We start from the raw sequence: 15966 nt of genomic DNA on the forward strand, positions 1-15966 counted from the left end.
GTTCTTACGAGTATTAATCTCAGCTAACACATTATAAACTTAGAAACAGTATAGCTTGAATAATCGAATTGCGGAAAGAATTAGCATGGCATGATACGTATGCATTGTTGGCCAGTGTCTTAATAGGCTGCAACAACACATGGTGTGTCATACATTTGGGAATAAACAAAAGTCAATGGAGAAAACTGACAAGCTGGCTCGTCATGCCAGAACACGGACATGTGCAATACATCGTGCACCAAAGTAAATACCTTCATAAAAGCCCTCTGAACATATTGCAGATGTCTGTAATTTCTTAAAAGCGTTCAACATGTACTCATTCAACAAGGCTGAGGTCAAACATTCAATTTAATAACACAGGTCAACATTTCTATAAATCAAATTCTCCTCAAATGAGCCTTTCATTCAAATGAATCAAGTTGTATATCATTCAACACAGGCTATGTAAAACAAAACTGCCTACAGTACCGCACAGCACTTTTGCACATATAATACAGTTTGTGCTTTGTAAAGATTATTTAGAAATTATAATTATAATTATTTCTAATATCAATAATAAATGATCAAAATACCAGTGAATTGCTTATTTTATATGAATGTTATGGAATTGATTGCAGATTGGTGTTGATTGTCAATTATTTGCTGTGTTATGAACAACAGTTATTGGAATGATGAGAATTGAAGATAATGAATCAAAGACAGAAAGGTAAAATATGTGGAAAGTGTTGTTTTGAGGGCAGTGTAGCAAAACCTCTTGTTGGAACAGTGCATCTGAATTACTTGTTAGTGTCTACTTCATTCCGAGATGCATGATCTTCCTGTATGGTCCAGGTCCACCCCATAGCCCCCTTAGGGAGAAAGATAAGAGTTATGTTAGGACTAGTGGAGGTCGGTGGAGGTAGAAATCTGGGGGCGGGCTCCTTGTAATGCATGGAATGGAATGAGGAATGGTATCAAACACACAGTTTTGATACCATTCCTCATTCTATTATATGCATTCCAATTATGTTAAGATACCATTTTTCATTCCGTTCCATTCATTACAATAATCCTGTCCTCCGATTTCTACCCCTACCAGCCCCCTCATTGGGGCCAAAGAGTTACCAATCTACAGGAGTTTTCATGAAAAAACGACATACTTCAGAAGACCGTGCCAGTACAGGTGAGGCATCAGGTGAGCCTTCATGTGGTACATGGTTCTTCTCTCCTTGCTTTGGTCAATGGGGAAAGTCTCCAGGGGTCGGCCATCGTAATCAAACTCTGCCAGAATGACCGTGTTGTAGCTCGTCACCAAGGGGCAGGATGTGTAGCCATCATACTGCAAAAAGAGTGAATATGTTAATGCTGATATTACTGTGTTATTTCTGCAAGCCAAATAAAGAGGTTTAAAGGTGCAGGGTTTAAGTTTATTAGAAATCTGCCACCTCTGGCCACCGCCACGAAATTCAATTAGAAGTTCCAAAAAAACAACATCCTCTCTAATAATAATATCACTACATTGCTATAATAACTAAAATAATATCACAATATCGATTCAAAGAGGCAGTCACCAGAAACAGAAAGGTGGCCACCTTTCCACTCCCCTTGGACACCCCTGGCAGTAACAACATGTATGCAAACCAAGTGCCAGGTACGACACTCAGTTTTAGAAAGCGCTCTTTCCGGACCAAAACAGTGTTTGTAAATGAAAAATGATTTCCCATTCCTCGATTGCTACTGATTATACATAGTCATTAAAACCATTACAAAGCTTTTAGAAAGCTTGAATATTACATACTGGACCTTGAAGTGAAAAAGCATTACTAGGCATGACAGTTTTAGTTTGACTTAACCAAAGCATTCAAATTCTCAAAGTCGCTTACCTTCTTATCTGGCTTGGCGTTTTTCAATACTTTTGTAATGGTTCTGTCGAGCACAGCAGACTGGGCAGCTGAAAATAAAATACACAACATTCAAATAGGAAATCCTATCTACGTTGTCAACCTTGTAAATGAGTAAGCTTGAACCACAAGAGGGAAACAGCACTCAGAGCTGTCTTATCAAAACAAGGCAACCAATCAATGCTTACCCACTGCAGCACCTGTTTTAGATGTGGGCAAGCTGGTGCAGTCTCCAATCCCAAACACATTGGGATACTTCTTATGTTGAAGGTTCTCTTTGTCGACGTCCAGCCAGCCCGCCTCATCAGCCAATGAGCTCCCTTTCACCACCAAATTGGGTCCCATTGGAGGAGTGACATGAAGCATCTCATACTGAAAAAGCATTGTGCCAAAAGAAAAGCTTGATTCATTGAATGACATTGAGTTCATAAAAACGTTTTTATTTATTTATTTTGACCAGTTTTCTATTGTGATTTATCAATGGTTTACTTGTCACAGTATATTCTTAATTCCCACATCATAGTTGTCTCAAGCAATATAAGAAAAGATTGTTCAAGGAGTTGGGCGAAGAAAATGTTAGAGAAAGAAAGGACCATTTACCTCAAACACTTTGGTTTCTCCAGGATTGTCAAGATTCTCAAATACCGCTTCCTGCTTGTCAGCCCGAACCTCAATGAGGTTGTGCCTGAGGTTCACTTGAAGGTCACGACTCTTGACAATCTCCCACAAAGCATCTGCATACTTCTTGATCCCAAACAGCACTGGTAGTGATGTGTTGTACACAATATTGGCCTTTGACCTTTTCCCTGTCTTAGAGAGGATTCAGAACAAACTGTATATATTGAACAGCTGAAAGCTTAACACATATTGTTCAAATTCTATAAATTCATAGTAACACTTAAAGCTGCTGTATTTGATGCATTTTTAATCATATTGTAATACCTTTCTGAGATAAGCATCAGTCAGGTACATAATCTTCTGTGGTGCCCCAGCACACTTAACAGGGGTGTTGGGGAATGAGAATATGGCGTTGCCCTCTTTGAAGTTCTGAAGTGCGCTCCATGTCTTCTCAACTGTTTGCACAGAGTAATTTGAACCAATCTTGGGATGTTCAAAACCCTCAGGAAGGCCCTTGATCTACAAAGTCATCGTGGGGAGCAAAACTTGTCCTCATTGGCAGAACTTAGATCTCATACCATGTAAAAAGTTATTAATTGTTAATAAAAAACAACATTGAAAAAACAATATGCCATCAATTACGTCAACACCATTATGGTGCATTACCTTCTCATAATGAAGTTGTAGACCAAGAGCCACTATCAAATATTCATAGGAGATCTGTTGTAGAGAACGAACTTAAGCTCAGGTAAAACAAATATTATGTCATGCAGCTTACTGAAAAGGTGGCGATTGTGAAAATGGATTTAATCAAGACATTGATGTTCATTGATATCCCTAATGTCCCTTATCCAGCTGCATTTTACCAGATAACTTCCTGCCACTCCCCACAACACTGTCTATCTGTACATTAGACCAGGTTTCATACAATACTGATGAACATCTGCAATACCCAGGATGACACAACCACCGACCTTTGTCCTGTCTAGTTTGAGACCCAACCCAACAGTTCACTTTTATCACTTCAATAAACATAAAGAAATCGAATACAGTCTTTCTAAGTAAACATACCTCACAGTATCTATTGTGCCCAAGATAAGCAGAATTAGAATACACTGACTGACTGTTGTCTTCATCAGTTTGAGACTGTAAACATACCTCTATCCCATTATCTGTGCGAACAGTGTTCGTGTCAGGGTTAATTTCCTGAACTCTGGATTTCACCCACTTCACTCCAGATGGCACAACACTTGCAGTGGGGCGACCGGACGAGGCCACACTTTTCGCCCCTGCGCCAACCAGTGTCCAAATGGGCTGGTAGTAGTGCATCTTAAAACAAAGGATACAAAATACGGCTTGGTTGTGATATATAAGTTGTATGGATAACTTCTCTTCTTACTTCATTCATACATAAAGCCACAATCTGGGATCTGTTCCGCTGTTCCAATGATCAGGGTACAGGGTCAGGGCACACCAAGAGTCCCTCCATCAAGTAAGGACGCCCTGTTTGACAATTAAAAGATTAGTGGTAAATCCTTGCCTCACTAGGTTCCACAATGGCCACATTTCCAGCACCAAATTTCCTCTTCATCCTTGCACTCATTGTGATGCCTCCAGTTCCTCCCCCGAGCACGAGGATCTTGTAATGTTCTTTGGAGGACGCATGACTGCTGCTTGCGTGAAGGTGACAACTCGTGCCAATGCTCGCAGTCCTATGGCACTGCTTCCAAAGGGCTGGTTGCCGATGTAAAAGAGTTGCCATCCCGTTTTAGCCCACTAGATTTAAGTAAGTTAGAGAGGTTTACTGTACATAAACTGACAGGTCATGGTCAATTATCGCACAGACGGTTCGAGAACAGACAAACAGTCAGAGTTCGTATGTTTACAAAAAAAACGCAGTGCTGTGCTTCAAGCTTGGGGCCAAGCGTACTGCGCAGGCTACTCTATCTGCCTACTGCGTACTGTATCTGGCTGACACCCAGTTGTCCAATCCCACAGTTGACATCTACATAGGTAGAAAAAAATATGTGATACGATCTGAGCTGAATACTTTCGTTTAGGCTTTAATAACAAAACATAACCATCTCATAAAATATATATCAGCAACTTTAGCCATATTGAAAAAATGGAAACATACCTAATTTACAACAGCCGCGAAAACAGGATATGACTTGCAAGTTGCTGGAAACACCTCGAATGACACCGATTTCGCAAGACTGAACAACTATGCACACTGTGCACACTCCGCTGGTGCGTTCGGAAATGATTGTGCCCTTGATCAAGGAATTCCTTTGGTCCCCTAAACTAGGCTACTACTAGGCTACTCCTAATACAACCTTCTTCTCTTCTATGACGTTTTGAAAGGTCAAGAGGTGACACGTCACGCACTGTTTTTATTCTGAACGCACCCTCTCGGGAGTCATTTACTGTAACTGCGAAACACGCTGGAACCATGCCACGCTGGCCCCTTCTCCAATCAGACCAATGTTGACATCCTCTGGACATCGCAGGTAATGCGGCTGCTGTTTATCATAGCGTTCAACCAAAGATAATATTTATATATTTTAAATAAACCACTCTGGTTCAACAGTAGCCACTTCAATTATTTGACCAACCATGGATCAAAATATATATACTGGTATATACTGCGTTTGTTTGCAGACACACTGTTCAGTCAGACAACTGTCTACAAAAACAGTTTCTTCACCAGAATAATGAAATATGCGTTTCTTCCACATTAAAGGTGCAATCTGTAGTATTTTAAACTCCTCAATGGTAATTACTAAGGCCCACCATGCCTATGACCTATTCCTTATTTGAGGAATATGTCATAATCCATAATCATTGTTACCGATATCTCTGTAAAGTACCAGTTAAAATATGGAAAAACTACTATTAGCAAAATCAATTCCTTACAATACAGATGTTTACAATAATCTTTATTGTAAATACAAAAATATAATGATAACCAGTTATCAATATGCAATGTACAGTGGCTACCTTTGTGAATCTGATGACCTAATAGCTGTAGCAATCAAAGTGTGTTCTTCAAATGAAAATACTTCATCAATTCAATTACTTAATTCAATTAAACTGTAAAGCTGCAGTATTATGGACTTAATTGTACATCTCAAATGGTACTGTGATGCTTGGAATGTAAGAATCAAACATTATTGGGACAGATCTGTTTTGCCAATGTGCCAAGTACAGTGTAGCAAAGTGTCTATCTGGTTCAGTGGATCTGACCTGACACTCTATTTCATCCCAAGATGCATGATTTTCCTGATTGGCTCTGGTCCACCCCACAGCCCCCTTCGGAAAAGGAGACGAAAGATATGTTAAGACTAATTATGGGACTAAAGTGTTCCATTAAATATACAGTATATCGTTTGAATCATCATTTTCTGTCACTATGTCAATCTACAGGAATTCTCATGAAAAACTACATACTTCAGAAGACCGTGCCAGTACAGCTGAGGCATCATGTCAGCCTTCATGTGGTACATGGTTCTTCTCTCCTTGCTTTGGTCAATGGGGAAAGTCTCCAGGGGTTGCACGGTATAATCAAACTCTGCCAGAATGACGGTCTTGTAGCTCGTAACCAAGGGGCAGGATGTGTAGCCATCATACTGCAAAACAGAAGAATTATTCCACTGATGTGTTATTGCTTAGCCTTGGAGTGAAATGGAGCAAAATTGTGTTTAGTTCCAGGCTAATGTTCTCTCTAAACTTTGATAATATCAAAATTCATCAAATGTTATTTGGCTTACCCTCTTATCTGGCTTGTCGTTTTTCAATACCTTTGTAATCGTTCGGTCCAACACAGCTGACTGGGCAGCTGGAAATAAACGTCAACAAACGTCATACGAGGAAGAATCCCGATCCTAACCTCGAGGCTAACGGTTTCAGCGACGGCAGCGCGGCTATGCTAGCAACGGAAGACAAACGGGCTAAACTGACAAACTGGCTACATCCACCAGGTGGCCTCAGGCAGATTCAAGCGGACCAACAGCGTAACATGGAGGACAACAGGGCCATCAAGAGGTCTACTTCAGCAATAGAAAACAAGCTGACAAACATTCTTGAAAGACTTGACAATGCTGAGGGCCGCCTGACTTCCCCCCCCCCCCCACCACCCCCACCACCCCGCCCTGCAGTCTGAGGTGGAAAAGATCCAAATCTTATCTTAGTGAATAAGCATTTGCAATTTAAAAGTAACAAAGCTTATAAGGATAGCAATGGGCGTGTGCTTATTATTCAGGCTGAGATTCAGGGTAGCCCTTCGATCTTGGGCAATATCTATGGCCGAGTTAGAGTGTAAAGGGAGAGAGAGATGGGAAATGATGATCCAATATTGATGGGAGGGGACTTCAATCAGACCCTAGTAGCCCCTCAATCTCCCCCCATGTAGATCAGTGAATGTGTTGAATAGCACCTGTAAGGATTTGGGACTGGTAGACGTGTGGAGATTACTCAATCCAACAGTGAGGGATTCTACATTCTACTCCTCCCCTCACCAGCTATACTCAAGGATTGACTATTTCCTCATCTACAATCCACTCTCTCTTGTTCATGATTGGTAGAATCATTGTCTCGATCATGGTGAGGTAACCGCTTCAAGACCGCTTCACCCTCACTACCCCCCCTTATCCTAACCCTAACCCCGAGACCTCTTCTCCCCTGTTACCCCCCTGTACAAGTTGAGAAGATGATACCCGCAATTAGAGACCACAAGGGTGCACTTTAAACCAGCACAACAGATATCAACAAAGAATTTTGGGACTTTTACACAAGGCTTTATAAGTCGGAATCTAATGCGGTGAGAATGGATACTGAATCCTTTCTGGCCAGGTTAGACCTACCAGTGCTGTCTGATGAGCAGAAGGAATCACTCGACATCCCCATAACAGTCGAATAAATTCTAGAAGTGATTAAGGAACTACCCTCAGGGAAATCCCCTCTTCCAGATGGCTTCAAAGCTGAATTCTACAAGCACTATGCTATTGAGCTTGCTCCTATGCTGCTGGCCATGTATCTGGGCTCCCTAGGAACTGGCTCCCTCTCGCCAACACTTTCCCAGGCACATGTCTAAGAATAAAGAGCCATTACATTTGTGATTTGTCTTGTTCTATTTCCCCATAATAAAATACTTAGCATAATTTTTATAATAAATTCAAGATCCCCCCCCATAATCATAATTTAACAAATGGTGAAAACAGTGAAGTAAATCGTTATGCAGGTATGCTGTTCCAAATAAAATATGGTGCCTTGTGAGAGCAAAATAATCTCCTGTGTCAATATTTAGTGGTGAAAAAAGAAGGTAACCAAACAGTGCTTACCTACTGCTGCAGCTGTTCTCGCTGTGGGCAAGTTGGTGCAGTCTCCAATCCCAAACACATTGGGATACTTCTTATGTTGAAGGTTCTCTTTGTTGACGTCCAGCCAGCCCGCCTCATCAGCCAATGAGCTCCCTTTCACCACCAAATTGGGTCCCATTGGAGGCGTGACATGAAGCATCTCATACTGAAAAAGCATTGTGCCAAAAAAAAAGCTTGATTCATTGAATGACATTGAGTTCATGAAAACGGTTTTACCAGTTTTCTATTGTGATTCATCAATGATTTACATTTATGGAATTTAGCAGACGCCTTTATCCAAAGCGACGTACAACAAATACAATTGTCTAAGGAAGTGAATCATCTATCCATCAGTCATCATAAGAAAATCTATGCTAGGACCTGGGGCTATTGGCAGTCACAATGCTAGAAGAAAGGAAGATTATTATTATTTATTTATTTATTTGTTACAAATATATATATATTTTCAGGAGAGAAATTTGCACAGGGGGGTAGTGGGGATGAAGAGGTCTTTGGGAGGGACAGTTAAGATGGAGCCTGAAGAGATGGGTCTTCAATCTACGGCGGAACATATACCTGGTACATGTTTGTTAGAACTTTGACAATCTGTTAGAAATGCATAACCCTCTTCACAGTTGTATTTAAGAATATGAATATGTATATATGAATAGAGTGGAAACAGCAACTCATCTTATTTTATTATTCATGTATTAGTGTTATTATTATTATTATTATTATTGTTATTATGTATTCATTGTATTTTTTGATTAAATATGTTTTTAGGGCATTTCTGCTTTATTGGGATAGAGACAGTAGAGATTGACAGGAAGGAGGGAGAGAGAGGAGGGATGACATGCAAGATAGGTCGAGGGTCGGAATCGAACCAGGAACCTTGCGATTCTGGAACAATAGGGAATGGTATAATGTGACAAGAAAAATAACAACTTACCTCAAACATTTTGGTTTCTCCAGGATTGTCAAGATTCTCAAATACCGCCTCCTGCTTGTCAGCCCGGACCTCAATGAGGTTGTGCCTGAGGTTCACTTGAAGGTCACGACTCTTGACAATCTCCCACAAAGCATCTGCATACTTCTTGACCCCAAACAGCACTGGTAGTGATGTGTTGTACACGATATTGGCCTTTGACCTTTTTCCTGTCTTAGAGAAACATAACAACAAGCTGTACATTATCCAGCTTCAGTATACCACAGATAAATGTGAATATTGAATATTTTTGTTAAAAAAATGTAAATGAGTGTGTCTGATTTATACTATTTTGTATCATATACCTTGCGTAGGAAATCATCTGTTAGGTACATAATCTTCTGTGGTGCCCCAGGGCACTTAATAGGAGTGTTTGGAAAAGAGAATATGGCGTTGCCCTCTTTGAAGTTCTTCAGTGCGCTCCATGTCTTCTCAACTGTTTGCACAGAGTAATTTGAACCAATCTTGGGATGTTCAAAACCCTCAGGAAGGCCCTTGACCTACATAATCATTGTGTGTGAGAAGAAAAGATCTCTGACAGAACTGACATTCATATAATTGGACTCAGTAAAAAGTAAAAAGTCAACAATACGGTGCATTACCTTCTCAAAATGGAGCTGTATACCAAGGGCCACAATCAAATATTCATAGGAGATCTGTTATAGAGAAGACATTGATGTAACTTACTTCTTATAAACACAGTATGCAATAGAACATACACATACAATTTGGACATTATTGTCATGAATTCTGGTTAAGAGCCTAAAGGGCATTACAGACCTACTGCACTATAGCAAGAGAAAATTGATCCAGAACTACAAACTCATGCTTCAACCATTCCATTCGAGGACAGTATCTATTGTGCCCAAGATAAGCAGAATTAGAATACACTGACTGACTGTTGTCTTCATCAGTTTGAGACTGTAAACATACCTCTATCCCATTGTCTGTGCGAACAGTGTTTGTGTCAGGGTTAATTTCCTGAACTCTGGATTTCACCCACTTCACTCCAGATGGCACAACACTTGCAGTGGGGCGACCAGATGAGGCCACACTTTTCGCCCCTGCGCCAACCAGTGTCCAAATGGGCTGGTAGTAGTGCATCTACAGAGGATTGATATTGATATTAGACGATAGAGGATTGATATTGTCAGCATCATATACTGTGTGTGTGTGTGTGTGTGTGTGTGTGTGTGTGTGTGTGTGTGTGTATGTATATATATGTATATCAGTGGAGGCTGGTGGAGACAGAAATTGTAGGACGGGCTGCATTCCCATAAATGCACAGTAACACTGTTCTTGCTTCATAGCCTACTCATGTGACTATGAGGATATGAGTTGTTACCTAATATCCCTGTACAGTAAGTCATTGTTTTTCTGCAAACATAAGATATCTGCCTTATCACCGGTGTTGTAACAGGAAAACCAAAGTTTACATCCAGAGTGGATATTTCCCCCAGATTAAAAACATCAGGAGTCAGAATGACAAGCAATAATTGCAGGCCTATTATAATTCCTACATCACTACATCAATAGTGACAATCTTGCCTCACTAGGTTCCACAATGGCCACATTTCCAGCACCAAATTTCCTCTTCATCCTCGCACTCATTGTGATGCCTCCAGTTCCTCCCCCGAGCACAAGCATCTTGTAATGTTCTTCGGAGGATGCATGACTGCTGCTTGTGTGAAGATGACACTTTCCGATACCAACAGTCCTAGGACACTGCCTCCAGAGAGCTGCTTGCAGATGCAAAAGTGCCATACTTCTCAGATCTTTAAGGGGAAATAAATTACATTTTGTTACTTTCACATTGTTATTATTATGTTACATTATTCATAGATGTGAAACAATGATTAGCTTAGCGCAGCAATTTTCACTCATAGGCCTACTGCATATTTTCTTTCACGCATGTTTGCAAGATCTTCAAAGTGTAAATACAAGCGAAGTTTGATTCTGCTATGTTAGAACGACGCCTATATGCCCTTCTACGAAATGTTTTCGTTTTCTTGTTTTACTTGAAATTAATGAATTTAAGCACTTTGAATTGCCTCTGTGTATGAAATGTGCTATATAAATAAACTTGCCCTGCCTTAAGCCAATACTTTGACGTCCAAATGTTTGTAGCAGCCGAAACAGTTATAACAGCCTAATAGGCTGTAATTCCGTAAAATACAGGCTACGACACAGGCAATGTACCTTATAAATGTGATATCCATTATCTAAAGAAAGCGCATGAAAGCAATACCCCTTGAACGTTGATTACTTACCTCCTTGCTTGGTGACGCTTGTCAGTTGTTCCCAAAACTACTGTGACACGGGTAGGACCCATTTTGACTAAGGGTCAGAGACTTTGAACCTACTTGGTGTCCGTTCAGATTCTGTGTGGCGTAGTTGCTTTTAATGGCCAAGGGAGGCCTACTCGTCACAACTCACACAAGTGTCTTCGGACTGAACGGGAATTATTTTATCACCACACCTCTTCACTCTTTTCCCTTGTGACCTTTCCAACCGACCTCACGATCTGTTTGACTTCAAAGTAATAGCCTGTCACAAGAACAGAAACGAGGAGTCTCTCGTAGTTTTCCAAATGCACCCCGATTGCACAAGAGTAGGCCGCGAATTTGGATTGGTTGCAAAAGAAATCTCATGTCATGTCCTGCAACTTTCTGTAAAACATGAAATTCACTTTATGACCCAATGGCTGGCCTGGACTTGGACGGGTCATCCGCAGTAGACGCCTACTCATGATGTCCACACGATGACAGCATTGTTCAAGAAATAATATCCACACACTCAACAAGTGAAGTTTTATTTCTTTATAAGTGTATGCATGTTATTTGTATGTATTTAATGTAAGCATGGCTGCTAACACATATGGCACATGTTCCACTCGCGAGGGATTATTTCATTAAAAATGTATATTTGCTTTCAATCCATGATGAGAGAGACTAAGCATCTTAAAACAAATGTGTAAAGAAATCCACTCAATCTCTTGGGGAGACCAAGGGTATGGAGAACCAACTGGAGGGCTTCAGTTTTAACACGGGGACAAGTTCAGTTTGTGCTCCCACTTCTCCATCTCTCTCTCTCTCTCTCTCTCTCTCTCTCTCTCTCTCTCTGTCTGTCTGTCTGTCTGTCTGTCTGTCTCTAGCTATTTTTCTACTTTGCAGCTCTGAAAAAAGTCTTAGTGATAAAATTACACTGAGGATGAATAAAGCATCAAATCAACAACTGATCAACACTTTGATATTTTGTGTAGGGAGAAAAAATAAGCGTATAAACTGCGTATACATAACTTACTGTAGGCGTATCATCTATAATAACAATCCGTGCTCCTTGCCGTTTTGACAGGCTGATCTAATGCGACACTGGCAGAGAGAGAGAGAGAGAGAGAGAGAGAGAGAGAGAGGGAGGGAGAAAGAGAGAGAGAGAGAGAGAGAGAGAGAGAGAGAGGGAGAAAGAGAGAAAGAGAGAGAGATAGAGAGAGATAGAGAGAGAGAGAGAGAGAGAGAGCGAGAGAGAGAGAGAGAGAGAGAGAGAGAGAGAGCGAGCGCGCGAGCGCGCACACAGATTCGGCCGGACTGGAAATTAACTGGAAATTAAGCAACATGCCTATTTAGCAACATCTGTGGCCTGTCGATTAGAGCTGAATGGACAATGTTGTCGGTGAGTGATACGAATTTTCATTAAATTCAAGTGTTTGTCGAAAATAACGGACCAGGTTTTTAATCTTCATCACTGCCATGTAAAACATCTGCATTTTTACAATTTAACTATCACCGATGTTACCAAGTACAAAGTGCTTCCCTCTGTCACATATGTGCAAGTTATCATTATGAATATTGAATAACAATTTGCAGCATGAGTGTCGGCTAGTACAGAAGATGTGTGTTTACACATTTCTATGGTGGAAACCAGTTGGGAGTGTCATGTTGACTGTTTAAACTATCATCATTTTTATTGGTAAATATGAAAACGTAGAGCACAGCAAGTGAATCCGTTTGTTGTGTGTACTTTCATAAAGTGGAAGTCATGACCAATGATATTGAGAAAGGATGTTTCCAAGAACTATGGATGTGAAGAAATCAGTGAGCGATTTGAAAGCCCTCCAAAAGAGTTTTTTCCAGTTTGCACCTGAGAGAAATTCGTCTATCTTGGCATGGTCTGCATAAAATTACCGATTTTTTTTTTTTTTTGATGACATTTGTCAACCAACAAACGTGTATCTGATTCTGCACATCTATACATTGTTTTAAGTTATTGGAGAGCAATAGAATTTAAAATACTCTACTTTCATGATGCTCTAGGGGACAAGTCACATACTGAATGCACTATGTAATCAATACAGACGTGACATGTATGTAACAGAGGGAGGTCCTTGTAAAAGCAAAGACATAATGTTGAAAAGGAGCCAGCAATTAGATTTTGCTTACCTGTTTACATGGTGCTGACATCAGCAGGGCTTGTGTCTCAGAAGGGAGATGTGCTGAGGAAGCCTATTAAGTTTCCACTGTGTAGAGCTCTTGAGAAAACTGCCTTTTGTACAGTATTAAACCCTCGAATTAACAATGTTCACTGTTGAGTATTTCACTTTAAGCCATTTAGGGATGAAAATAATTGTTTCCCATGAATTGCTGCCTGTATTCATACTGTATCCATTTCCCTTTGTTTTTGTACGCAATTCCAATTGGTAATATCTGCGTTTTCTCCTTCCCTGTGTAATGTTACTGTAGGCTAGTTTGATTTCAGCATGATTTATGCACACTGTCCTCAATTGCCATTGTTTTCTTTCGGTTGATTTTATTATTTCTTCTATTATTATTTTTTAGGGCATTTCTGCTTTATTGGGATAGAGACAGTAGAGAGTGACAGGAAGGATGGGTGAGAGAGAGGAGGGATGACATGCAAGAAATGTCGAGGGTCGGAATCGAACCAGGAACCTTGATGCGGTATGCACATTAGTGTGCTACGCCACTAAGCACCCCACATTCACATTTACATTTACATTTTAGACATTTAGCAGACGCTTTTATCCAAAGCGACAACAAGTACATCTGTCTAAGTAAGTGAATCATCTATACATCAGTCATCATAAGAAAACCAAATCTATGCTAGGACCAGGGGCCATTGGCAGTCACAATGCTAGAAGAAGGAAGGGGAGGTAGTGGGGATGAAGTGGTCTTTCAGAGGGACAGTCAAGATGTAGCCTGCAGAGATGGGTCTTCAGTCTACGGCGGAAGATGGGTAGTGACTCTGCAGTTCTAACAGCAGTACCACTCCAATAACCATATTCTTTTAACACAAGCAGTACTCTTGTTATTTTTGCTTAATGTTTTTCAGAGAAACCCTTGGGTACAGCTGGAGGTCCCCTGATACAATGGTTTATTGGAAGAGAGATATTTACATCGGTAAGAACCAGGGGAGGCTGCTGGAGGTAGAAATCGGAGGACAGGCTCATTGTAATGCATGGAATGGTATGAGGAATGGTATCAAACCTGTTTTCGATACCATTCCTCATTCTGTTATATGCATTACAATGAGACCGTCTTCTGACTCCTACCCCCACCAGCACCCCAATGGTAAAAACATCTGTCTGTTTCTCATGCTCTCTATTTTTAGATTTAAGTGCAAGATTTAAGTTTTAGAAAATTCATGTGTTGCAAAGGAGAAGTTTTATTAGATAGGATTTAATTGAAGATGTCAGCATAAACCTTCTTTACTGACTGGATAGGATAGTTGCACAGAAACCTTACAAGATTTTAGGGTGATTTTCTTGTTGAATTAGGCCATTGGTTGCAAACAGATATAATTCTAAATAACAAACAGTTCAATTTTTCATCGGCCGGTTTTCGAGCACTTTCCATTATTGACCAGATACAACTGTTTGCCTTTTATGGCATAGTGTGAGAGCAGGGTGTGAGAGATAAAGTGAAACAGGATGCCTTGTTGTGTGTGTGTGTGTGTGTGTGTGTGTGTGTGTGTGTGTGTGTGTGTGTGTGTGTGTGTGTGTTGTGTATCGTTATGTGTCAGTGTGTGTGGGTAGGATACCTGTAATGAGTATCTGCCACTGATACAGCCTAACGCCTCTGCGACCTTGGTGCAACACATGGATCATTGAGTGACTAGCCCAAAGGCAACCACAACGGGATGTATTCCTGCAATTCACATTTTTCTCACTGGGCCATACATTCGAACTGGTTGGAGATTATTGTGTCACCTTTTTTCTTGTTCCATTTGGAGAAGGATGAGAGGAGGGATGAAAGTGAAACCGGCAGGTACTACATGACCATTGCCGGATCTGAACACTCTAGGTTCTTGCTGTATTGATTAATATGGATGAATACCAGGGAAACGCAATGATTATCCTCAGGTTATGTTACAGTAACGAGATAGGAGTGAATTTTATGCTGATAAAGCCCCAAAGTGTTTCGATTTGAGCTTGAGAGTCTATGTACGTTCATGATAGGCAGAACATAAGTCCCTTATAATGGGAATGAATGGCTCTGCTAGGCTTGATGGGATCCGTCCCTGAATTGGAGGGCTTTTTTAATGGATAGGTGAAGTGTTTCCGAAAAACACTTTATTAATGCTGTAGGCCACGTAGGCCACTAACCAAATGCGTAAAGATGCTTCAGATCAACAACAATAGGGATTCCTCAATTATTAATCTTCTCAGCAATGGATAGCTTGAGGAAGCCAACGTGTTGAATGAACAGGCCTCTCTCGTGTTGCACTGAGCTGTGTGTGTGTGTGTGTGTGTGCTCTTCCTCCATGAGGTGAACCATTATGTATAATTGAGGAATGATTGACCCTCTTTGAAAAACGTGTTTGTGAATTTGAATTCTGCCTTCAGCTATGAAACGGCTGATGAGTGAAACACAATTGTAAAGTTAGGTGATCTATTAGTGGATTATAGTGGTGTTGTTAAACTCAGGGGTGTTTTCATTGTGGGTTTACCTTGTGTGATCCCATGTCCTCTAGGCATTATTATAGTTCCCTGGAATGCTCTCCAAATGTAGCCAAAACATTGTGTGTGTGTGTGTGTGTGTGTGTGTGTGTGTGTGTGTGTGTATATTTATCTGTCTGTGTATATATTGGCTTGTGCGTCTGTATATATATATAT

General features: G+C 40.6%; 2 protein-coding genes across 3 annotated transcripts; both read right to left on the reverse strand.

Annotated features, from left to right (window-relative positions):
• Nucleotides 1-330: 330 nt before the first annotated feature.
• On the reverse strand, nucleotides 331-4892 carry sqor (sulfide quinone oxidoreductase). 2 transcript variants are annotated; one of them, XM_083667022.1, is made up of 10 exons: nucleotides 4636-4892; nucleotides 4039-4274; nucleotides 3657-3827; nucleotides 3165-3218; nucleotides 2823-3017; nucleotides 2481-2690; nucleotides 2069-2252; nucleotides 1863-1930; nucleotides 1140-1318; nucleotides 331-848 (listed from the first exon to the last, which is right to left on the reverse strand). In XM_083667022.1, the coding sequence occupies exons 2-10, from the start codon at nucleotides 4258-4260 to the stop codon at nucleotides 791-793; spliced, it is 1341 nt and encodes a 446-aa protein (XP_083523148.1). In that variant the 5' UTR covers nucleotides 4261-4274; nucleotides 4636-4892; the 3' UTR covers nucleotides 331-790. The 2 variants fall into 2 exon arrangements, with proteins under 2 accessions (XP_083523148.1, XP_083523149.1); XM_083667023.1 differs by lacking the exon at nucleotides 4636-4892 and having other exon boundaries at nucleotides 4039-4606.
• Nucleotides 4893-5499: 607 nt separating this feature from the next.
• Nucleotides 5500-11129, reverse strand: LOC310802576 (sulfide:quinone oxidoreductase, mitochondrial-like). The gene is made up of 10 exons (XM_083667024.1): nucleotides 11111-11129; nucleotides 10389-10615; nucleotides 9774-9944; nucleotides 9443-9496; nucleotides 9146-9340; nucleotides 8805-9014; nucleotides 7838-8021; nucleotides 6269-6336; nucleotides 5949-6127; nucleotides 5500-5810 (listed from the first exon to the last, which is right to left on the reverse strand). Exons 2-10 carry the CDS (start codon nucleotides 10602-10604, stop codon nucleotides 5753-5755), a joined length of 1335 nt encoding a protein of 444 aa, XP_083523150.1. The 5' UTR covers nucleotides 10605-10615; nucleotides 11111-11129; the 3' UTR covers nucleotides 5500-5752.
• Between the last annotated feature and the right edge of the window lie 4837 nt (nucleotides 11130-15966).

Source organism: Argentina silus, assembly GCF_951799395.1.
Source record: "Argentina silus genome assembly, chromosome: 3".
Classification (NCBI taxonomy): Eukaryota; Metazoa; Chordata; class Actinopteri; order Argentiniformes; family Argentinidae; genus Argentina; species Argentina silus.

What these genes read in the sequence shown, in the direction of transcription:
- sqor (XM_083667022.1), bottom strand. Translation starts at nt 4,260, where the DNA reads ATGGCAACTCTTTTACATCGGCAACCAGCCCTTTGGAAGCAGTGCCAT. An exon ending in TACAACTTCATTATGAGAAG is followed by an intron (nt 3,018 to 3,164) that starts GTAATGCACCAT and finishes ATGACTTTGTAG; the next exon opens with ATCAAGGGCCTTCCTGAGGG. An exon ending in CTGATGCTTATCTCAGAAAG is followed by an intron (nt 2,691 to 2,822) that starts GTATTACAATAT and finishes ATCCTCTCTAAG; the next exon opens with ACAGGGAAAAGGTCAAAGGC.
- LOC310802576 (XM_083667024.1), bottom strand. Translation starts at nt 10,604, where the DNA reads ATGGCACTTTTGCATCTGCAAGCAGCTCTCTGGAGGCAGTGTCCTAGG. An exon ending in GAGAAACCAAAATGTTTGAG is followed by an intron (nt 8,022 to 8,804) that starts GTAAGTTGTTAT and finishes ATGCTTTTTCAG; the next exon opens with TATGAGATGCTTCATGTCAC. An exon ending in TACTGGCACGGTCTTCTGAA is followed by an intron (nt 5,811 to 5,948) that starts GTATGTAGTTTT and finishes CCTTTTCCGAAG; the next exon opens with GGGGCTGTGGGGTGGACCAG.